This window comes from Lepisosteus platostomus, chromosome 27 (genome assembly GCF_059453375.1).
Source record: "Lepisosteus platostomus isolate fLepPlt1 chromosome 27, fLepPlt1.hap1, whole genome shotgun sequence".
In the NCBI taxonomy this organism is placed as follows: Eukaryota; Metazoa; Chordata; class Actinopteri; order Semionotiformes; family Lepisosteidae; genus Lepisosteus; species Lepisosteus platostomus.
Genome location: NC_142637.1, coordinates 8,572,164 through 8,595,974, shown reverse-complemented (window position 1 = coordinate 8,595,974; position 23,811 = coordinate 8,572,164). Strand labels below are relative to the sequence as shown.

General features: G+C 50.2%; 2 protein-coding genes across 4 annotated transcripts; one reads left to right on the top strand and one right to left on the bottom strand.

Moving 5' to 3' along the window:
• The first annotated feature begins 702 nt into the window (after window positions 1-702).
• Window positions 703-6,046, top strand: rex1bd (required for excision 1-B domain containing). Of its 2 annotated transcripts, XM_088621960.1 has the most exons (5): window positions 710-919; window positions 2,344-2,426; window positions 2,618-2,822; window positions 4,705-4,793; window positions 5,711-6,046. In XM_088621960.1, the coding sequence occupies exons 1-5, from the start codon at window positions 917-919 to the stop codon at window positions 5,781-5,783; spliced, it is 453 nt and encodes a 150-aa protein (XP_088478086.1). In that variant the 5' UTR covers window positions 710-916; the 3' UTR covers window positions 5,784-6,046. The 2 variants fall into 2 exon arrangements, with proteins under 2 accessions (XP_088478087.1, XP_088478086.1); XM_088621961.1 differs by lacking the exon at window positions 4,705-4,793 and having other exon boundaries at window positions 703-919.
• Window positions 6,047-23,678, bottom strand: crlf1b (cytokine receptor-like factor 1b). Of its 2 annotated transcripts, XM_088621941.1 has the most exons (9): window positions 23,081-23,678; window positions 22,807-22,918; window positions 19,147-19,425; window positions 17,623-17,752; window positions 16,853-17,022; window positions 15,125-15,282; window positions 12,986-13,154; window positions 9,136-9,317; window positions 6,047-8,084 (listed from the first exon to the last, which is right to left on the bottom strand). In XM_088621941.1, the coding sequence occupies exons 2-9, from the start codon at window positions 22,862-22,864 to the stop codon at window positions 8,061-8,063; spliced, it is 1,170 nt and encodes a 389-aa protein (XP_088478067.1). In that variant the 5' UTR covers window positions 22,865-22,918; window positions 23,081-23,678; the 3' UTR covers window positions 6,047-8,060. The 2 variants fall into 2 exon arrangements, with proteins under 2 accessions (XP_088478067.1, XP_088478068.1); XM_088621942.1 differs by having other exon boundaries at window positions 9,132-9,317; window positions 22,807-23,678.
• Between the last annotated feature and the right edge of the window lie 133 nt (window positions 23,679-23,811).

The following is a 23,811-nucleotide window of genomic DNA, read 5'->3' as shown; positions in this document are numbered from 1 at the left end:
CCCTGCAAATCACATAATCCTCTTCCATAGGTTTGGAACAACTGCGAGTTAGTGGTCAGTTTAACACTGTGGGCATTTAAGGGCTAGCCATTTCCATGACTTAAGAGTCGCGGCGAATTTCACAACTCATCTTCACAAATTATGTCACTGAGCACAACAATTATTTTTCAGGTACTGCGAAAATGATTATTTAATGGTTAAATAACGTAATTTAACCCACTGAATTGAGGGCTCTTCGGGATCAGGGTTGGAGATACAGTACGAAAAGCATCACCCCCCACTCCTTAATAAATATTTTGTTCTTTTTAGAAGTCAATTTACAAACGATTAAATACATTTAACTTAATTTGCGTGGCGGCAAACTACATGAAATAATCAAATGGTTTTGTCGATTTTTATATTCTGAAAAACAGGACATATACAATACCTTTGGGATGATCAGTACCTTGGCTCTCCATTCCGTTTCACTGAACTCCACTCCGGGTCTTTGCTCCAGCTAACCCTGAGTCAAGCCAGTTTCAGCATCTGGATACAAGTGGGAAATGTACTTTTCCGAAATGAAAAAAATACAGTACGGTGTTTTCGTCTATGCCAATAGAGAGTACGTTATATAAATTCGACTACTGAAAAATATCTACAAAAAATAAACTTTCAAGAGCGGATTGGGGAGAGCATCGGATACCATTTTATGGCGGACACTAACCGGAAGTTTTTTACCTCGGATTTTTCATGTCGTCTCGCCATGAAAGTGTTTCCCGTGTGAGGTCTGGTTTCGGTTTCGGAACGAATGGGTCGATAGACTGTTCTGAAATTCTGTTACGTTGCTCTGTCATGTGTTTTGTAGTTCACTTGTTTAATAATTCGATGATATTAAAAAGTGCGTAATAGACACCAGGCTGCACTCGGCTAAATTGCTATGGTAAGTTTACAATAATATTCTTCTTAACGGAAACATGGTGTAATATAGTTCTCTGCATGTATTGACGTAGTAATCAATTTTTCTTTCTTTATCCTATACGTTAAGGAGACAGCGTTTTAACAGATGCTTTCCAACATGAACTTTTCCAGTACAACAGGAAAGGGCGACGCCACTAGTTAGTACGATATCAAACCTCCTTCCTCTTGTTGTAAGACAGAAACCAGATTCTGCTCCTTGCTTGTGATTTGTTGACCGTAGAGGAGGTACTATCCGTTGCGGCTCATATATAAGTGAACTGGGTTCCTGTCCCCTGTTCAATGACATGCTGATGGGTTAACTGCTGTCCCTAAGTTAGCTGTTTGTGCTTGTGTGTTTTCTGCAGTGCACTGCCATCCCATTATCGGTCTGTTTCCAGTTTGTACTCTATATTCCTAGGATAGAATCTAAGTGCAGTTCAGTTTAATTGTCATATGGACAAGTGCAATTAAGTGCTTATTGGTGTGTGTGCTCCCATACACAGACATTGAAGGGATCACCAAAAACATAAACACAGAACAGCAGCAGCAACAACAAGGTAGATAACATACATCTTTAGGACACGCTTGTAGAAATGAAGAGCACGTTCAGCAATAGACTGATTCATCCACGGTGCGACAGGGAGCGCTATAGGAGGTAATTCCTGCCTTCTGCCATCAGACTGTACAACGCATCCACCTTGCGTCTGGGCACAGGCAACATTGACGTTGACCTGTTTCTGGACTGAACAGTAAACTGATACTGTACATCTGTTCTTTTCTTTTCCTGTTTAGAACCGTTTTTGTGCAATATACACCAGGGACCTGTGCAATACATTTATATTTATAGTCATATTGTGCAATACGACTTTTTTGTGTGCTGTTCTGGTTTATTCTGTTCTTTGTGTGTTCCAGACTGTGAGTAACTCTTCTTAGTGCACTTCTCACTGAACTGATTGTATTGTACGTATTGTATTATTATTATTGTATCATTCGTTACTGAAGCTGTGTTGTCTGTGTTAAGCTGCCGTTGCACTGCAATTTCCCCCACGGGATCAATAAAGTATCTATCTTTTAAAAAGTCAGACAAGCAGTGTGGGGGGGACACATCTGTGTGAGTCAGTGGTAGGGGCAGGTTAGTAATCTGACAGCTTGTGGGAAGAAAGTTGCCTCGATGCCTATGAGGCTGTCTGATAATGAAGGGCCGTACGTAAGCAAAAGTAGACCTGCGCTTTGCGGAGGCCAGTGGGAGTGGTTAGAAAGTTTAACTTCGACACGTATGCTCAGGAGGACGGATCCAGTACTTTTTCTTTTTGTGTTCGAACGACATGCCCCTTTTCCTTTAGCCCAGCGCGAGCCCTCCGAACCGGCGTTTCAGGACTGTTTCCTGTGCCTCTGCTCTGATTGCAGGCTCCCCCGGACTGTCGAGCCCTTCTGCAGCGGTTTCACGGCCTGCAGGCCGAGCGCGTGGAAGCCTACAGGCTCTTCGAGGAGTGAGTTGATTTTAGTGATGGTTTTGCAGTTTTTTTTTGGGGGGGTGGGTGGGGGTTCTCTTGATTATACAGGTCCTTCTGTCACTTCCCAGCATGGCGTCTGTTTTAGACAGCCGGCTGCGTGTGATGTCGGCTCTCTCGTCATGCTTCTCCGGCTTTCGCCTCAGTGCTTTGTTTCCCCTCTGTGCCAGGGGCCACGAGGCGTACCTGAGGACGGGGCCACACTATGACTTCCAGCACTACAAGCAGCTGGTGCACGAGATCACCCAGGCCTTCCGCGGGATTTCCCAGGAGATCCTGGGGATCAAGGAGCGGCTGCACCAGGAATTCGACCGGCCGGACCTGTCGGAGCACATCGAGAAGCTGCAGGCCAAGGAGAAGCAGAAGCTGGAGCTGGTGGGTTTGAGGTGTTCATTTTTGGGGGTGCTCATGACCAGCTTCCCAGCATCCCTCTCATTTTGTTTCCTTGATCACATCTACGTTGTGTGTTGGGGCTCAGTGGTTTCCCCCCCAAAAAAGGTTGAATCTCATAAAGTGAAAGGCTAGGAAAGGGGAGCGAGACAGAGGTTTTGGTGGTAAACCAGGCCAGACCAGCTCCTGTGTTTGTTTTTTATTTTTATTTTGTCGCGCCGTTTCACAGCCCTACCGCTTGGAAACGAGTGGCCCAGGTACACACGATATTTGCTTTGTGTAACAGAACACAAAGCACATATCAGAGCAGACACAAACACCTGAGCATGGTCACGTGCTCTAGTGGGGCCATGCACTTGCGTCATATGTGTATACCACACATGTGCAGGTATGGCGGGAAAAATGGGGAGTGATGTTTTTGATCAGGGCTGGTTTCTGTATGTATCCATCACCTGTGATGCCCAGTCCAGGTTTGTAACCCACATGGGTGAAAGCATGACAGAAGGAGACAAACTTAGGGTTGATCTGAGTCTTATTTCTTTTTTTACTTCCAGTACCAAATTGTCAGTTCCCCTGGTTTCTTTTAACCAGCAGCCATATCACCCTGCAATTCACAACTGGCAGCCCACTGGAGCCCAGCAGGTGTGAGCCTGGTCAGTACCTGGATGGGAGACTCCTGGGAAAAACTAAGGCTGCTGGAAGAGGTGTTAGTGGGGCCAGCAGGGGGCGCTCACCCTGCGGCTCATGTGGGTCCTAATGCCCCAGTGTAGTGACGGGGACACTATACTGTAAACAGGCGCCGTCCTTCGGATGAGACGTAAAACCGAGGTCCTGACTCTCTGTGGTCATTAAAAATCCCAGGGTGCTTCTCGAAAAGAGTAGGGGTGTAACCCCGGCGTCCTGGCCAAATTTCCCATTGGCCTTTACCAATCATGGCCTCCTAACAATCGCCCTCTATGAATTGGCTTCATTACTCTGCTCTCCTCCCCACTGAGAGCTGGTGTGTGGTGAGCGTTCTGGCGCACTATGGCTGCCGTCGCATCATCCAGGTGGGGCTGCACATTGGTGGTGGTGGAGGGGAGTCCCCATTACCTGTAAAGCGCTTTGATTGGAGTGTCCAGAAAAGCGCTATATAAGTGTAAGCAATTATTATTATTATTATTAAACCTCACCTACAGTCGATTGTTTTTTTTTGTGTTGTTGCTGTGTCATCTTTCGGCCACAAGGGGGCAGGTGTTTACTACAGAACAGCACTGGAAGTAAATTCCGTAGAGCATTTTTGCACAATGAAAACCAGACAGTGGGTTGTACACACAAAGCAAAGAAAAACAAAGGTGGGTAGCAGAAACATTCACAAAGGCCACCTAAGTTTATTTTTTTGTTGTCTGTTATGTTTTGTTTTGTTTTTCCTTGATTACACTAGTTTGTTTGATCTGAACCTAGTAACTTCATATGCCTGTTAGGGAAAATGAATAATTTATCAGTGAGCTTGTAAACTCTAGATTTTCAGAATGAAAGAGATGCCCTCGAGATACATGAAAATGTATTGGTTTACTGATTGTTTAGAATCACACTGAGGGGGAGCTGAGCTGAATTTAAAATGGCAAAGAAAAGCTAAATTTAGAAGGGGGTTGCACGTAGTGAATATTTCTGTCTGTGGTTAATCAGCACAAAGTATCTAGTTCTGGGAGGCTGAAGTTCTTAAATAAACTTGGAAGAGCTGTAATGCAACAGCTGCACTGCAGACAGACAGTCGTGAGTGCCACACAAGCACACTGTTCACGTTTTGAGATTCCACGTGTTTGCTGATGCATTTGGCTTTATTGAATTTTTTGGGGGGATTGGGGGGGGGATATCTCTTTTGCAGACTGCTCAGCTTCAACTGGCGAAACAAAATGCCCAAGACCACCCTGAGGACGAAAACTGCCAGGAGACAGTACAGGAGCTCAGGCATAAGTATGGACTCTGTGGTGACCCCTGTTCAGCGCCATGTGATGTGCCCCTACAGAGTAATGAACCCAGGGGCTGCGCACAGTACAACCGCAGCGGAAAGCGCTATGATTGGAAAAGCAGGCTCCTGGGAGGCACCTTTTACTGGAAATCTTGGGTCCTGGGTCGCTTCAGACTTGGAAAACTGTGGACCAATTCGGACCAATAATAAGGCTCAAGTCCAATCTTGGTCCTCAAGAGCTGTGATCCAGTGGGATTATTAAAGTGCAGACGTCTCCAGAGATGGGCCAGGCAAGCCCAGCCAGGCCACAGCTGGACTTGGAGACCTGGGAGGTCTGCACTGCTGTGAGCACTAGCGGAGGCGCCGGGGACCCCCGTCCCAAGATATTGAGCGCGCATGAGCAATTCAGGCCCTTGGGACCCCGAGATTTTCTCGGCCCAGGGGTGAGGAGCATCTGGGGTGGGGTGCAGAGGATCACCAGTTTGGCGGTGTCCTGGGACATCCCAGCCCCGGCACATTTCCAGCACTTCTTCCTGGTGCCGGGTTGGATCAGTGTGCGTCAGGGTTAGTGGTCCCCGTTGACTGATGAGAGCCAGCAGCTGGCTTGCTGGAGTGTCAGTCACGCCAAGCAGCACGGCCTTTAGAAAGTGCCACACGTCGCAAAAGATCCAGATTCAACACGTATCATGTACAGGAAGTTAAAAAAAAAAACCTTTGTTGGATGTGTGCAGATAAATTGCACAACCCCGTTGTGTTAAAAGTGATAAGAGTAAACAGAACACATCAGTTATTGAGGGTTAGCCGGCCCCGGGCTTTTGTACAGGGCCCGATGCAGACGCTTGCAGATGCAGTGCAGCGCGGACATGTGCACTCGGGGGGGGGACTGACCGCACTGACGCTCTGTCGTTCTCTCCCTGACCAGGCTGATCAAGAACAAAGAGGCACTGAGTGAGATCCTGCAGGATTTTAAATACGACTCGGAAGAGGCGGAATGAGGAGGACACGGACAGCCCGGAGTTGGGAGTCGTCTGGTTTTGTTCTCTTTCTTTCCTTCTGTTGCTTTCGGAGTGTCGGGACATTTCCCGTGTGACTTCCAGCAGTTCAACAGTAACTCTTCTTCTTGATAAGAAGTGGAAACTTCCCCTGAGTTGTAAATATAATTATTAATCTACGTTAATAGTTAAAAGGCGATATTTTCATGTCTTTGTTTGATCCTGATCAGCGGTGAACCTCTTATAAATGACTCTTGGCGTACTAATTATTATTTCTTACTTTATTATTACAATTAGAATAATTATTATGGCTACTGACGCATAACTTACAAAAAAACATTACCTTAAGTTTTTTAAATATGCTGATACAATTCAGTAAAAAAATAAAGGCAATAAAAATGTCTTCATACATACACACGTTCATACACACACAGTACATGAGAAAATGGGTTTAGTATTGCAGAGTGGATCCCTATTGCTGATTTTGAGGAGCTATGCAGGGTGTCGGCGCTGAGAGAGAGCCAGCGCTCCACTGTCTTCATGGTAGCCAGTGACATTAGCAAAGCGTGGAGGGAGAGACAGCACGTGAACCTCAGTTTCAGTTCAGCCCTTTGCCACAAGCGGAGGTATCTGCTTATTGTGTCTGGCACTGTTTGAGCCCAGGCCTTCAGGAACCTGTGATCATTAAGGCTCATGCTTAACGAAGATAATAGGTGCAACTTCTGCACCTGAAGAATAGGAGGTCATTTGTAATGGAGCTGAGAACAGTGAGATCAAAGTGACCTAAATCTGTATTCCAGCCTAGTTTCTAGCAGTGAAATGAATGTGTGGCTGCTAGCTTGTACAGTAACTGCAATGCTACATTATTACAGGAATGTCTTGCACAGACGGGATGATAAGGCACTGAATCTCTGCAGTCGAGAACAGCAGACTACAAGTGACTTGTTACAAGTATTTCAGACCGGAAAAGGTCATTGACAAAGTCAACCCAGAGGAGTGCTTCCCGTTCAGCACCAGTGGTGACTCATAAGATAAGGCACAGGCTGTGTTTAAGGGACTTTCAGATATTCCCTCCTTTAAAGTCACTTTAGCCTGTAAGATCTCGGAGACAGGATCGTGTCTCCTGACAATCAGGAAACAGGCTCATAGAGTGTTCCAGTCAAGGAGGTTGAAGCTTGCTCTCGTGTGTGCAGTTAGGCCGGGACTGTAGGACCCAACTCTTTGTAGTTAAATATAGAGATAGGTGAATCATTTACTCCACAATAGTGTTATACTGAATAAACTCCCAAATGTAAACAATGAACAAAGAAATTGCTGTATTAGTTTTCTGAGTCAGACTGTTCAAAGTCTCTTTTTCCATCACTGGTACTGAAATAAGGTATAGATGGAGGATTGACAGAACAGATTTTAGGAGTTCCTATGTGGTTGTATCCACTGTGTTTAAATGTGTAGACAAGGAGTAATGATGGGTAATCCCTTAAATTAGAGAGCACCCCACCTTCCGATCCATCACTGAACACTAGTGGAACAGGGACCAGAGGACACAGGTGGAAACAGAGGTCCGCCTTTACACAAAGAGTGGTGGCTGACTGGCACATGCTGCACAGCTGAGTTCTTGAAGCTGATTCCCAGGGATCTTTCAGGAAACAGCCTGGCAAGATCCTCGTTCCATTAGTTATTTGCATCCCAAAAATCTAGATGGACAAATAGCCCCCTCTCATTTACCACCTCTCTTATTCCCTTCTACCCATGTGGTTGCTGAAGCATCCCCATCATGCAATGCTGTGGTCTTCAAGAGCAGCTGAGGGGAGAGCTATATCAGAAACTCGTTCCTGCACAGCCACTGAATTTCATGCCTTGGAACTTGAAATGAGAAGCAACACTTTGCTAATGCTAGATTTAACACTTAGCTTTCGAGCCCTGCTATATTCAATCTGTCATACGGCTACTGAGAGATTGGCTAACCAAAACCGAAAACAGGAAAACAATCGTATCGACTCAGCTGAAGTCAGGCTGTCCTCGGGGGGGAGGGGTTGGGCAGAGTGGAAATGAGACCTGTGTTTATGTGGAAAGCAATTCCAGTGTGCTTCAGGAATCCTGAGCTGGGGACAATGCAGTTTTTTCTTCCTGTTTTGAAACACAGTTTTCATAAAATATCACATGGATCTCAGCAGAAGCTCAGTGTAACAAAACAGCAGAGTCCAGGACACGGGGGAGTTTTCAAAGCGCTCAGTTTCAGTTTCTTTCAGATATTTTGTTCCCCCCCCCCCCCGGGGTGCGCTATGATTTATCGCCTTGTAGAATCTGAAAGAACAAGGAGACGAGAATGTCACTGGTTTTTAAAACTTTCCCAGCTGCCACACGCAACCGTACAGAATAGCACGAACTCATTCAGAGTCAGAATTTGATCACGTTTGGCGTGCATGGTCCTGAAAATATGTTCTTTGTGTCGCTCGTCGGGGTAACATTTCTAACTTTGAAATGCATTCAACACATTCCTTCATTTCATAAGGGCTGTTGGGATAAAACTGCCACTAAAGGTTATTCCATTATACATGATCTCCAAACGGTCTGGGAGGAATTTTTCCTCCAGCTACTCATGTGGCATCCAATTTTATTCATTGGAGCAAGGCCTTATTTACTTGTAAATTTACACCAGCAGCCTGATCGCCCGCGGATGGCTCGCACTGTAGGCCAGCGTGCGTCTGCAGGCGTCTCTGGCAGATGCCCGATTCTTCCAGGAGCCATGCGGCCGCAGATTACGATCGGGGGGTGAGTGGAGGATGTGGGTTAGCGGCCACGTTCTGAGCACAGTTCCCAAAATCCTGCTGGGTCCCATGTGTGCTGGGAGGAAGGTGTAATTCGAAACGGGAACGTTCCCAGTCGAGGCCGGGAAACCAGGGGAAAAAAAAGGGACTCCGCATACTAAACCGGTCCCTTGAAGACTCCCGCAGGCTCTGACTTAAGCTGTCCGCAGCAGGTTCAGGCCCCGGGTCCTGTTTTCCAGAAACGCGGGCGACTCCGAATTCTGCAGGGAGCGATCGCCCACAGTGGGAGTTTCTCAAGCATCAGCTCACAGGCCCAGCCAGCCAGCAGCAGTGCCTCCGCTCATAAATTACACTCAGTCATAATGACAGGTCTGCCTCCATCCCTTGTGGATGCTGCTGTACCACAAACCACTGTGGGAAACTCTTAGGAAACGATAGCGCCTCCTACATTTTTCTTGTTTTTTTTTTTTCCTCTGAGAGAAACGACTGTCCGCACGATTCCTGGGCGCAACGGGACGTTTTGAACTCGGGACGTGGCCGGGGTTTGAGACGCCAGAGACGGAAAAGGGAATGGGCTCCTTACCTACCTGGTTGCGAGTTTTGTGGGATTTCTGCAGCCACACGCGCCACTGGTCGTACAGCTTGATGCTCATGCCCGTGCAGCCGTAGGCGTGCTTGCGCACCCAGCCGAAGAACTGCTTCAGCTCGCGGCGCAGCGTGGAGTTCTGCTCCCCCGCCTTCGGGTCGCACGAGCCGCTGGCCAGCCGCTCTGCCGGGGGGGAGAACGGAACCAAATGAACTCCCAGAACGTGGCCTGCAGGGTTTTTTTTTGGGGGGGGGGGTCTTGTGTGTGGTGAATAAATGGCCGTGCATGAGAGAAGAGAAAAACACCTGCTGCTTCCCTGCCATCCACCCATTTTCTAACAGTTTTCTTCCAGTTCAGGGACACAAGGGGGAAGGGGGGGGGGGTTGGGAGCCTATCCCACCATCCCAGTAACTCAGCAAGCAACAGGCACAAGGTGGGGTACACCCTGGAGGGGATGTCAGTCCCATCACAGGACGGACGCACGCACACTCACACTCGCACACTCACACTCACTCACACTGGGACAATTTTCCCAGAAGCCGATTAACCCTCCAGCAGCTCTGGGCTGCGGGAGGAAACCCACGCAGACAGCACTCCAGGTCCAGAATCAAACCCGGGGCCCCAGCCCTGCCAGGCAGCAACGCCAACCACTGTGCCGCCCCGCCTGCTGTGTTGCATGTGTCCATGAAAAGATTTCCGTGACAGCGAGCTGAGTAAGGCACGCCGGCGGCTCGTATGTGGAAGGATCAAAAGGTTCATTCTAAATACATCGGTTCTAAAAAATGTGTTTCTCTAACTGACAGTTAAAGTAATGGGGGAAGATGAATGAATGAGAATGGAGAAGAATGCAGACCAGAGAGGCAGTGACAATCATCTGCCTGCTCTGTCTGATCTCCAAAGAGGCCTTTTCTTATCAGATGAATGCTTAACGTATCAAACCATTGAACTGCACTTCTTGCATCTGTGTAAGCCCAACCACCTGGAACCCGGCCTGGCGAAAGTGCGTGAGCCTGGATTGCTTCTGGTCCAGCCGGGCTGCAATCGGAATCTCCTCTCCAGACTCGCACTATAGCGGCCCTTAAACCCACATCCGCAGCTCCAGAGCTGCTCTGGGAGGGCTCTCTGTTGGCCAGAAGCCTTTGGCATCTCCCCTTAACGCAGCCCAGCACTGTGCCTTTGGGATTGGAACTGGCAGTTCTGATGTCTGGGTGCGGGACTGATTATATTGTCCCCAAACCAGATGGGCCCTTGAACGTGTCCATAATATAAAATAAGTACAATGCACTTCAGAATCAGAGGAAGCTCATTGCTCTTATAACAGGACGCAGAACATTAAAAAAACAGTTTCGAGTCGCTCGGTTTAGTGTCGAATTGAGCAGGAAAACAAATTCTGACTGCAGAATCAGGTCAGGGTACCTGTATGTAAGATAAGGTAACAGTCTGGACTACAGTGTGTGTTCCACTGATTTGATGCGATCTGAAATAGTCAGCTTGCCCAAATTTATTATAGATTCGGTATTTTCCTAATCACACCAACCACATCTACAGTAAGGAAGGAGCCGATTGCGTGTGCTCTCCTGCGGCCGAGCTCTCGGGTTTCACCGATATCCCTCCACAGTGGAGAAAGACGCTCCGCACCCAGCTCGCAGAGCCTGGGCTGTTACTGACTCAGCGTTCGCAAACAAAGACCTTTGGGGAAAGCAGTTCCCCTCGACCAGAGATCAGAACAAAAGCAAAGGACCTTGAGGGGTCCTGGAAAAGGGCCCCCGTATTGCTGGAGAAGATTTCCCGGGTTCTTCAGAAAAATGCCTGGGTGAGATCAGTACGCTGCTGTCGACCAGCGAGCGCGGTGCAGAAAACGGCCTCCTCTCGTCTTCACTAGTCCGTTTTAGGCTCCCTGCAAGTCTTTGCAGCCTTAAAAGGTGCCGATAGGACCTGCAAACTTGCAACCTCAGCTGGCTAGACAGTGCACACTATTGCCCTGAGCCCCCACACGACAGGGCTAGACAACATTTTCCATATTCCATACTCCACTTCCCCTTTGTATACAAAATACAAAAATGTACCCCCTATCTTCCATTATGTTCCGAAATCTGTTTCCACTCAGTTCCTAAGCATGTCCTCTGGTGATCGCCTGAGTTTTGGGCGGCAGGGACTGTCTGCGTTTAACTTTTATCAACCCTCCCCCCCACCCTTCAAGATTAAGAAAAATTCAATCAGATCTCCCCCACAGCCATTTTGTCCCCCTCTGTGGCTTCAACAAAGGAAGAATGGGAAAGTTCACTTCTTCTCATCAATCGATTCAAGACCGTTATCGGGTTATCAGATTGTTTCTTGAGGCAGTTGGGGTGACTGTTCTTTCTTCTCCCATGGAAAACTGAGAGCAGAGGGACTTGCTGTTTTCATTCAAGAGCGACGCGCCTGTGTGCTCTGAGACAGTTTCAAATAACTCCAGAAAATAAAAGCACTGTTTACCCACTGCCAAATTCCTTCATGCCACACTGCTACTGCACACCTAAAGCGAAGAAAAGTTCCCAAAACATCCCACTTATCAATTGGCTGCGTATGACTCAATCTGTTGGGCGTGTTAGAAGACTGCCCCGAAAAAAAAAAAGAATTTGCAACTGTTGTAAATTCTTAAAATAAGAAGTATAAGTATAAGATTAAGTATAAGAATAAATGATTACAAATTGCATCAGGAAGCATGCCCTAAGTGCTCTAAAACGGGGGTTTTGAAAACTACATTAACTGAAAAAAATCCATAGTGTTTAATAAGACTTTTTCAGCCCAGTGTTCCAATGTGACCAAGATCACACCCCACCATCAGGCTTCCTTGAGCCCCTGGTCAGAAAAAAAGAGCAAACCAGACTTGTCTCGACAGAGGAACGCGTCTCGCTGCCCTTCAGAAGGGCAGTTTCCCCAACAGCCAGCTGGGAAGTGATTTGCACTGTTGGGCGCTCACAGAATCAGGATCCATTCCAGGTCCAAATCAGAAGTTTGAATCCCCCCTCTCCTCCACCTCTCTCTCCCCCCTCTGCTGCGCGTCAGGCTCCAGCAGACTCAGAGATGGGGCACGGAGGGGAGGTGGGGCCCTTCTGGGGAGGACCAGGGGTGGCCTGGGGGGGCCACACCTGACCCCCAGCGGCAGGATCTGTACTCCTTCCTGCCTCGGCACTTAATTCCTTTCCAGTCCCCTGAAGGAGTTCGATCCATCCTCCTCGTTCATCTGCTTATTTACCTCTGAATCTCGTTATTGACTGAGCCACTGAAGATCATTTAAAGCACCTGGGGTTTACTTCGTAGCCAAAGACTACGAATGGAATGGAATTGAATGGAATGGAAATTGCAAGGATGAGACATAAAACTGAGGTCCTGACTCTCTGTGGTCATTTAAAATCCCAGGGTGTTTCTTGAAAAGAGTAGGGGTGTAACCCTGGCGTCCTGGCCAAATTTCCCCCCTGGCCTTTACCCATCATGGCCTCCTAATAATCCCCATCTCTGAACTGGCTTCATCACTCTGCTCCCCCCCCCACTGAGAGCTGGTGTGTGGGGAGCGTTCTGGCGCACTATGGCTGCCGTCGCATCATCCAGGTGGGGCTGCACACTGGTGGTGGTGGAGGGGATCCCCGTTACCTGTAAAGCGCTTTGAGTGGAGTGTCCAGAAAAGCGCTATATAAGTGTAAGCAATAATAATAATAATAATCTAATTGACACAATAACTACAGCCGCTTGATTAGAGCACTAAGTCTGCACTAGCTGACCATTTGAAAAAGGCCTCGTTGACCACAGAGGAAACACAGAGCCCCCCCCCCAGGGTGGTGCTGGGCTGGGCGGAGTGCGCGCGTGCTCACCGCTCTGTGGCGTGGAGGCAGCGGTGGGATTGCTCCAGTCGCTCCAGATCCCTGCTTTCCGAGAGCCGTAAATGCCCACGGGGTTGCAGCGCACCTGCACGAAGTACACTGTGCCCGCCTTGAGCCCTGCCAGGCGGCAGGAGGTCTGGTTGCCCACGTCGTCCACCACCTGAGGAGACACCAGCTGTCATACGCACGCGGACACCGCGCTGGCCTGTGCACTGCATTTCAACATCTGCCCCGTGGAAGTGCTGTGATAACATTCCTTCCTTGCTTGCATCCATCCATCTGCTTCTTCTGCAATTCAGGGTCGCGGGGCAGCCACAGCCTATCCCAGCAAGCAATGGGCACAAGGCAGGATCCATCCTGGACAGGATGCCAGTCCATCGCAGGGCACAGACAAACACACACACTCACCACCAATTGACATTAGGGCCAGTTTTCCCAGAAGCCAATTAACCCACCAGTATCTCTTTGGCCTGTGGGAGAAAACCCTTGCCAATGTGGAGAGAACATGCAAACTCCATGCAGACAGCGCCCCGGCTCTGTAATCGAACCCAGGGCCCCAGATCTGCGAGGCAGCCGTACTAACCACTGTCCCTCCCTTGCAGGAACACACAAATACTTAAGCACTTAGATCAATTTAAACCTCATAGGTCACCTTGAATAAGGCCGGATGACAAATGATGAAATAATACTGACTGCATGGCTTAAAGCATAATTCTGCTTACATAGTAAACAGAAGAAAAGCTTAACATGCAACGCTATCACGACACACAATCCCATGAGCTTAGATAACTCCTTACAAGCATTAAACACACACTCTGGCTTAGAATACCTTACCAATGCCAAACACATCAGCATGCACACACAGGCTTGCACGTCAAGACAAACATAGCAGCTATCCCGGTTTTATAATCCCAGGCGTAAGAAATAATTCATCTGACTCTCTGAGACGAACACAAGCTTAGATATTGGTTTTAGACTGCACTACACACACGCACAGATTTTGGCATGAATGGTCAGAACCATAGTTAATTTTCTATGGTTAATGATGTGCTCAGAAGCTATCCTGATGTCCTTCTATTGCACAGCATGTAGCGCTAAATCAAATGTCCCTGTTTGACCCCAGGGGCAGATTAAATAGGTGTTGATAAAGGATAAACATCTCAAACCCAGTGGAGAGGAAAGTGAAGTCTAGTGGCTACAAATGAAATATTCAATAGTGCAAGGTGATGCCATCTCTGCTGCAGGGATGTAGTTTTGCTGTAATGAGCTGTGCCATTGTGTTGCTGTAGTGTGCTCTTGTGCGACAGTGGTGCTATCGTATTCCTATAGTGTTTCTGTAGTGTTCCTATAGTGTTGACTATAGGACCATAGCAGTATTGTAGTGTTGTTATAGTGATGCTATAATGGAGCTGTAGCGGTGGTGTAGTCTTGCTGTAGTCTTGCTGTAGCGGTGGTGTAGTGGTGCTGTAGTGGTGGAGTAGCGGTGGTGTAGTGGTGCTGTAGTGGTGCTGTAGCGGTGGTGTAGTGGTGGTGTAGTGGTGTAGTGGTGCTGTAGTGTTGCTGTAGCGGTGGTGTAGTGGTGGTGTAGTGGTGGAGTAGCGGTGGTGTAGTGGTGCTGTAGTGGTGGTGTAGCGGTGGTGTAGTGGTGGTGTAGCGGTGGTGTAGTGTTGCTGTAGCGGTGGTGTAGCGGTGGTGTAGTGTTGCTGTAGCGGTGGTGTAGCGGTGGTGTAGCAGTGGTGTAGTGTTGCTGTAGTGGTGGTGTAGTGTTGCTGTAGTGTTGCTGTAGCGGTGGTGTAGTGGTGGTGTAGTGTTGCTGTAGTGGTGGTGTAGTGTTGCTGTAGTGGTGGTGTAGTGGTGCTGTAGCGGTGGTGTAGTGGTGGTGTAGCAGTGGTGTAGTGGTGCTGTAGTGGTGCTGTAGCGATGGTGTAGCAGTGGTGTAGCGGTGGTGTAGTGGTGGTGTAGCGGTGGTGTAGTGTTGCTGTAGTGGTGGTGTAGCGGTGGTGTAGCAGTGGTGTAGTGTTGCTGTACATGCTGTAGCGGTGCTGTAGCAGTGGTGTAGTGTTGCTGTAGCGGTGGTGTAGTGGTGGTGTAGCAGTGCTGTAGTCTTGCTGTAGCGGTGCACGTATGTACCTTCCACTCCGTGCTGTCCTCCAGACGGTAGCGGATCTGGTACTTGGCCTGGAAGAGAAAGTCCTTGAGAGCAGGAGGGGCGCCCCAGCGCACGCTCAGCTGGTCCTCCAGCTCCCCCACACGGCTCACGTGCACGTCCGAGGGGGGGTCTGTGGTCACTGCAGGAGACAGACACAGACGCAGTTGTAAAACGGCAGAGGAATCCTACTCCGTTGGGCCCCTGAGCAAGGCCCTTCACCCCAGCTGCTCCAGGGGCGCTGAATAAATGGCTGATCCAGCACTCTAAACCCCCAGCTTCTCTCCCTGTCTGTGTGTCTCATGGAGAGCCAGTTGGAGTATGCAAAAAGACAAATTCCTAATGCAAGAAATTGTAGATGGCCAATAAAGTGATTTTATTTTCTATTAACAAGCTACAAAGGCAACAGCCTCCCTTTCAGAGGCCCCACAGTAAGACGGACTAACCAGGCTTTTCCACTTTGATTCAGTGTGTTGGCTCTCTCGCCCTCCGCCTGTCTCCTGCAGGTAATCGGGTCGTCTGCCCAAACTGCTCCCGATCCCAGCGCAATGTTTAATTCAAAGGGAACGTCGGCGTCGGCTTCTGTCTCGCATTAAACAAACATGCCTGGGCTCTCGGAGACGCACGTGGGAGAACAGGCTGGGCTTGAGATCTGAGAGCTTCCCCAGGCTGCTGTGCCACAGCTACACGCCATCTCCCTCACAGAAACATCCAGCGCTCGGCTGACCTACTGTTTCTTTTAAATAAACAACTTTCTGCTTTGTTGCTCAGCTGTTCTGGACTCATTTCCAGGACATGTTATTTTAGAGGGTTGTCATTCTTTTATTTTTCCTATTTTTGCTGGCATAACCTGAGTCCACCGCACAGCAACTCACGAAGGAGGAATTCCAAAACGAGCTGCCCTTTTTTTCCAGCCTGTTTCTCACGAGGAGAGGAAATTAAAGCTCATAAATGCGTCACTCTCCCGGCACCCAAATTCCAAGTGACGCCCACCTATCCCCCACCCTCTGCCCCCTCTCCCACTCCCTGCCTTCCCCAGCTCCTCTCCGGAAACGAGCGCTCACCTGCACCCCTTCATCAGACAGGAGTTTTTCGGGGGGGGGGGGGGGGCTGGCTTTACAAAAACCAAACTCTTCCTCCCCACGCTGCCAAACGCACATGCGTTTTCTGCTCCCTCTCTCCGAAAACTTCGGTCAAAGGACAGGATCGTGATAGAAAACAGCGTAACCCTCTGTGCTAATCACAGGCAGGAAATTCCAGGGATGCACGCAGCAAAATTCGTAATTCGGGGGAAAAAAAAAACACGTTTTGCAATCATTGGAAAATTACTGCTACTCCACCATCATATTTAAGCCCCGGATTTTGTTTTAATTTTCTTCATATGAATCCCCTCCGCATGCGTCTGCATGGGATTCCTGGTGCAGAATATGCTCAGGCTTTTCTCCGGGAATCTGAGATGCTCTTTTGGGACAAGTGGGAAAAGGGGGCGAACCGAGCTGGGAAGAAATCCGGGAAAGGTGGGTGGGGGCGGGGGTGCCTGGGTAATTGAAGGCTGACGTTAGAGAGAGGCATGCCGGGGGTAACGTCTTCCAGAGCAGAGGTATTCATCCGAACCCCGCCCTGGTGACCTGGCTGCCGTCGGAATGCTTTGATGTTCCGGGTGGGGTGGCGGGAATCCCGGGTGGAGGGTGGGAGGGCCGGGCGGGGCTTACCGACATCCAGGATGTCCAGCGTGATGACGTCAGAGCTGGCGGCCCCCAGCCGGTTGGACGCCTCCACCCAGATCTCGTAGGGGGTGAAGAGGGCCAGGTCGCGGGGGATGTAGCAGGAGTAGGGCTTGCCGAGGTTGTAGTCCTCGCACTGCTTCTCCCTGCCGTACCACCTGCAGGAGAGAGGAGACCTGTGGGGACTGGCGGCCCAGGGCTCGGGACCGGAGCATCGCCAGAACAACAAACACAGCCCTGCAGCAGCCGGCCGCGCCTACTGGACGATAAACAGGACCGGGAGACCGTTTCAGGGAACCTGCCGGGGCTGTGAGGGTCAAAGATCTCTCCGAGATCACAGCTCCCCACTGCATCTCTAACGGCCACGGTCATACTGATCTCTCCATCCGCATCCTCGCGGAGGGCTTTCGGGACACCTGTTGCAGAAAAACAGCCGAAACCAAACTGATCCTGAAACCAGGATCACCCCTTCTCCCTTCGCTCAACAACAGACTCATTGCCTCCTAATCCTCTCTATGCGTTTGCTGGTTTTGTCTTTGCTAGGGCGCTTCGCCTCTCTCGCCTTCACACCACCTGAGTGGCGATACTCTTTCTCTCCTGCTCCCGCCTCCTCTCCACTCTCGGCTTTTGTTCTCCCCTGCTTTATCAAGCGCCGGTCTTCCTCTCTCCCCCACCTCTTTTCAGCATGGAATAAAGCTCCACTTGGTACTTCACAATAGGCCCCGCCAGCCCACGCTGTAGAGGAGCACTGAGCTCACCTCAGCTTGTACTTGAGGGTGTACTTGGTCCTGAGGAAGGTCTCCCCCAGTCCTCCTGGGGCCCACTGGCACGTCAGGTCCTTGGTGTTCCGGGACCAGCAGGTCAGATTCACAGGCTTCTCGGGAGGCACTGAGAGAGACGGGCGGGGAGACACGAAGTTCAGCGCATGGTGGTCCGGGGCGGCTGGCATTTTTGGACGGGAAACCGTTTGAACCACCTGGACAGCCCCCTGGCCTCGGAGGACGGCCTGGCTCTTCCTCCCGTTACTCTCGAGTTCGAATTCACGTTCAAGTTTATTTCTCCAATGCCCATCAATACAGCGTACAGCAGTAATTGCTGGCAACGAAATGTTTTGTTTTTTTTTCCCCAAGCTCACCGGAGCCAATAGAATAAAACTGACATGAGTTAAAAGTTACCATATAAAATGGCATAATAAAACAACACAATACAGATTGAATAAAATAAAATAAGAATCAACTCAATAGGAATAGAAATACTATGTGTCCAAGTTGTATAAAATGTCCAAAAAGTGCAATATACAATATGCCAAATACAATGAAAATACTACATGTCCGTGTGATCCTGACAATTTATCAGTGACTGTTAAGATGATCTGCTTGCTGATAGTGACTGCAGCTTCTCCTGTCGTTTGAAAAGAGGAGTTTGGTCCGGAAAATGGGATGTCCGCTGCTGCCTGCATGCCAGAGCCTTTCGGCTCAGTACGGAGCTCGAAACACACAGGCTCACCGAGGGCAGGAACACGACGGGTCAGCCATCTGACCTCACCAGAGCCAGAAGCACAGAGGCCAGTCAGACCTCTTAAACACACAGAGGTATCAGCTGAGCGATCTGCTACCGGTCCCCGTTCTGAATCTGTGAGTTTCCTCCTGGAGAGGGGTAGCCTGTCTTACAGAGGCGGACCTGAGAGGAACTGAACTTCACAGGCCCATGTTCCTGTATCCAACACGGAACCTGAGCAACTCTGGATTTGTTTTAAAGTATCCGAGTTGCACGCTAACGTGCAGAAAGAGCTCTTCTTCGGCTTGCACATGAAGATGGTCATGCCTGGGGGGCCGAACGCACAGCTGGATTGTGGACGGGGTCTCTGGCTTCAGGAGGTCCACAGACACTCGCGTGGAGCAATTGCATGTCAACACCCACAGCGTCTTTGGGGCTTTGACAACTGCAGGCAGTTACACAACCCAGATAAGAGGATAGTGTTTCTCCAGGGCCGTGACCGGTGCCCTGCTGTCACTTTGCACTCTCAGGACACATATGAACAGCGCTAAATACCTCCTATCCTTGTGTTACTTTGGCACAATCTGTAACTGTATTGTGTAACTGTAAATAGCAAGTGTATAATTTATTGTAACCTCATCCCTATAAACGTCTCTCCTTCTTCTCTTCTATCCCTCTTAACCAGCTCTCAGATAAAGCATTTCATTGCAGACAACACCACTGTATGCTGTTCTGTTCGTGCATTGATAAATAAACCTCGATTGATTGATTGATTATTGACTCACTGCCGACGTAGATGCAGGACCCCGCCAGGATGTGGCCCTCGTTGTCGTGGCAGACCAGGTTGTCGCCGGACTGCTGGCGGGAGCCGTTGAGCTGGGCCAGCGACACGCTCAGTGCGGTGGTGCTCAGCACCCGGTAGGTGTCGCCGGGCAGGCGCCTCCCGTTCAGCGTCCAGTAGAGGGCGCCGACGTCCAGGCCCAGCTCCGGGCTCACCGAGCAGGTGGCGGTCAGCGTGGCGCCGATCGGCAGCGCGGGGTCTTGAGGGGAGACGGCCGCCAGCTCTGAGGAGAGAGGGGACGAGGCGTGGAAGACACCGGTCAGCCGGTCAGTACCTGGAGGGGAGACTCCTGGGAAAAACTAAGGCTGCTGCTGGAAGAGGTGTTAGTGGGGCCAGCAGGGGGCGCTCACCCTGCGGTCTGTGTGGGTCCTAATGCCCCAGTATAGTGACGGGGACACTGTACTGTAAACAGGCGCCGTCCTTCGGATGAGACATGAAAACCGAGGTCCTGACTCTCTGTGGTCATTAAAAATCCCAGGGCGTTTCTCGAAAGAGTAGGGGTGTAACCCCGGCGTCCTGGCCAAATTCCCCCCTGGCCTTTACCCATCATGGCCTCCTAATAATCCCCCTCTCTGAACTGGCTTCATCACTCTGCTCTCCTCCCCACTGAGAGCTGGTGTGTGGGGAGTGGACTGGCGCATCATCCAGGTGGGGCTGCAGACTGGTGGTGGTGGAGGGGATCCCCATTACCTGTAAAGAGCTCTGAGTGGAGTGTCCAGAAAAGCACTATATAAGTGTAAGCAATTATTATTATTATTATTATTATTATTATTATTATTATTATTATTATTATTATTATTATTATTATTATTAAATGCCTTGATTTGAAATGCGGAACACTTGTGCTGCACCTCAAAGTCTGCCCTCACCTCCCGCCTGATCCCCCCCCAGTTTCTAAACGTTTTCCTTATACTCCCTTATCCAAACACACTCTGTCGCCCAGCCTAGAGGGGGTAACGTATAATCATATTTAAACGGGAGGCGTTCAGCTGCAGAAATGGACAGCCGGGCTGAGGCCGGTGGAGGATTCTGAAACGGCGCAGGACGTCTGTTTCTGAAGCTGTGGCTGTGCCTTTCCGCAGGCTGAGCACCCTGTGCCGGTCTTCAGAGTCCTTCCCCAACAGAACGGCTGCCTTCACCCAGAGCCACTGGGGTCCTCCTGTTCTCTGACCAACACTTCCACCCACCACCCTCAGCAGTCTCCCTAAAGACTTTGCGAAGATTTCCGAGAGCCCATGTTCCCCCTGAAGGAAGACGGGGAGAGACAGACCGCAACAGGAGGCCGAGGATCGTGCCCTGCGGACTGGAAAGCCTATCTTCCACGGTAATCTCTCTGGAAACAGGCTGCATCATTTTCCTCAACAGGACCGACTTCCAGAGCAACTTTCCCCCGTCTCCCTCGGCACACCTGGGTGGCTAAAAGGTTCCGAGGAATGCGAGGGGTGGGAATTACTACCTAGAAAATCACTTTGACAGCTAAAAATGATACTCTACCATCTCCCCCCCCCCCCGATCAAATAATTAAACCAGCCAGCGCCGGCACTGAGAGAGCTGGGGCAGGATGTCAGAAAGCACAAGACGAAGAGCCCCAGGAGAGCGGCCTGACAGCACCGATTAAGGATGCAGAGTCATGGACACGTGCACTGAAACTGTTTCCCCAGTACCGTCCCCATCGGGCTTGGCCCCCAGAATGACTTCATTGATCCTGATTTACAAGCAGATCTCAGGAGGTGGAGTTCTACTTTAAAAACCAGGAAATGCAAATATCAGTCCCTCCCGTGCTCCGCGTGTATGTGGTGGGCTTGAGGGCAGCACCTGGCCCTGCTGCTGCTGTGCTCTGCTCGGCTGTAGAGCCCTGCCCCCTGGAGCAGCTCAAAGCCCCCGTAGCGGGTACACTGGCTCGGCTACGCTCCCCGCTCCTCGGTTTTGTAAGGGCAAATCTTTTGCATTCCCGGGTACCTTTTTCGAAAGGCAAAGGGAAGGAGCTGTTCTGGGCACTGAATAAATGCAAAGGGCAAAGCTGCAGCCAGCAGGCTTCGGGACGAGTGAGCAGCACCGCAGCGCATCACCCAAACCGCGCCACGTCTCGGAGGGAATGGGAACTCTGCAGCTGTCCGCAGCGAACCGGGGGATTACACAGGCCTTGTCAAGGTGGGAAATAGCTGCTCCTTTCTGATTCTCCAGGAGACTCTGGCGGGGCGCCAGGAGCCATGAAAGGCCGATAATCCCCCTGTTTGCTCAGCGGTGTTTACCTTGCTCTCCGGCCCACCGCAGTGTAAGCCCCCCTCTGTCTGCAGCACAAAGGGATCGTGGCTTGTGGGGCTCTGTGGACGCCAGGGTGGAGCAGCTCACAACTCTAGCCCCCCCCAGCAAGGAAAACAATGGCAGAGAATCAACTAAACAAGGTGTGGGGAGGACTCAGGACTCAGATCCTAACCCTACTCGTTCATGGTCAAAGAAACAATTGCTCTCACTTGGGGCGCTTTGATTAAAATGTCAGCCCCAAACCTTTTTTTTTTCAACCCAAAAGAACCTTTACGATCGGAGCAGCCTGGCCAGAGGTGTGATCTCAGCGACACTCCAACAAGACAGCACCTGCACTGCTGCCCAGAGTCAGACCCTCAGCCCCCCGGAGTCCAGACCCCCTGCTCCACAGGTGAGACCGCTGCAGCAGGAGGTTCACCAGTCGCTCCTGGGCTACAGACAGACGCCTCCAGACAACTACATTCTGTACAATGTTCTGTGATCTGCTGGGAGACGATGAAAAAGGCCTCTTCCTGAACACTTCCTGTGTGCTACCCATCACCTGAGATGTCAATACCTTGATTGTCATCTACGTGTCATCTCCCGGCCTTCACCCTGGTGCTCTTTTTGAAGTCGGTAAGAATGATGTCATTGAGCTAATGTGCTGTTAAATTGCAGGTCATAAAGTAAAGCGGTAGGCGTAGCGTTCACGGCACTAAAGCTCTGTCTGCCTCTTGAGCTTCTACCAGCTCCGTCTTCCTCAGCTCAAGTGCATTTTGGTCCACATGCTGCAGAATTCTGAAAGCAACTTGCAAGTATTACAAAACGGTACACTGGCGAGATGCGGAATTATTTCTGACAACAGTGCGTGATCACCACAAGGTGTTAGTTCCGGAAAACACAGGAAAGGCGAAAAACACCTTTGCTCGGGAAGATCAGCCACAGCTAGAAGCAGCACAGGCTACCCCGCGAGCCTCGTCGCGTCGACAACGAAGAAAACATCGGGGTTTCTGTCGGGACGCGAGACGCGACGCGTTCACGCCGTGTTAACGCAGAACTGCTCGTGTCATGCGTGTCCCGACTGAGATGAAACGGCGATTACAACCGACGAAGCCCCCGCTTAGCGTGCAAAACAGAATGTGTTATTATTACAGTTTAATTGCACGGTTCCAGCCGACAAGAGTGAACTGTGTATTTTGTCAAGAGGCGACCATCCCCCTGCATTCTGGCCAGTCTGCGACCCCTCACCCCGACTACACGAGCGTGACCAATGGGCAGAGGGGCTGAGAAGGTGGACCGGTCACTCTCTCCCGCAAAGCTCCGGGTGACCGGACAGGGAAAGGCTCGCCCGTGTACTTACGTGCCGAGGAGGACAGCGCTCGTAGGACACACAGCACGGGTAACAATAAGGTGATCATATTTCAGGGCGCTCGCTCGCTCTCTCTCCTTCTCCCTGCTTTCTCTCCGTGAAGCTTTTCGGGGGAAAAAAAAAAAAACAAGTTCACGGTGCCGTGGAAAGTCTTCAGATGTCCCCAGCGGCGGTGCCACGGCGGGTCGTGGGTGAGGAGCTCAGCTATCCCGCGGCTCGCTGGCTGCTGCAGCTGAATTATTTAGTCAGCTACGTGTGCTCCTACCTCAGACCCTCTTCGCCGGACTGATTTCTGGAGCTCAAGTGAGATACCTTCGGCTTTGCCTTCACTCGGGAGCTGCTCGGCTGAGGCGCACGCCTCAACAGCTAAAACATACAAGTTGATACTGTTCAGGCCACTCCCATCCTTCCCACACACACTCGGTTTTTTCCCTTCTTTTTTCCCTTTTCTTTTGGGTCTCATTCCTCGATCCTCCCATTTTCCCGGCCCGGGACGTGTTTGAAGGGTCAGGGGGCTTCGGCATTTTTTTTTTCTTTTCTTTTTTTTAAAAAGAAGGATCCCGTTAATATTTTCGATGCGGCTCTCAGTGGGCGCGTTGAGTCACCGGATTTCACGAAAACAGACCTGGCGAGGCGCGCGGCCAGGGGCTGACAGACAGTGAAAGTTCTTTCACTCACAAAAAAAAAAAAATTGCGTAATCCCCGTCTTTTTCTTCTCGTTTTCAGGAGGAAAAAAAAAAGCCTTTAGCCGCGGGCGACGAGAACTCTTGTGGAGGTGGTGAAGGCTGCGGTCTGCTCCCTATGGCGCTGCGCTTGGGGTTCAAGTTAGCGCCGTCTGTTCTGAAACACGCGTGTCAGGGGGTTAGGGCTCAGTTGTCCTGCTCTTCTGGTGATTGATCACTTATTAATCAGATGAGTTGAAAAGAGCCCCACGGACAGCATAAAGGGAGTTTAGTGTCTTAACACTGCAAGTACTGACAACGTACTGTCGTGAAA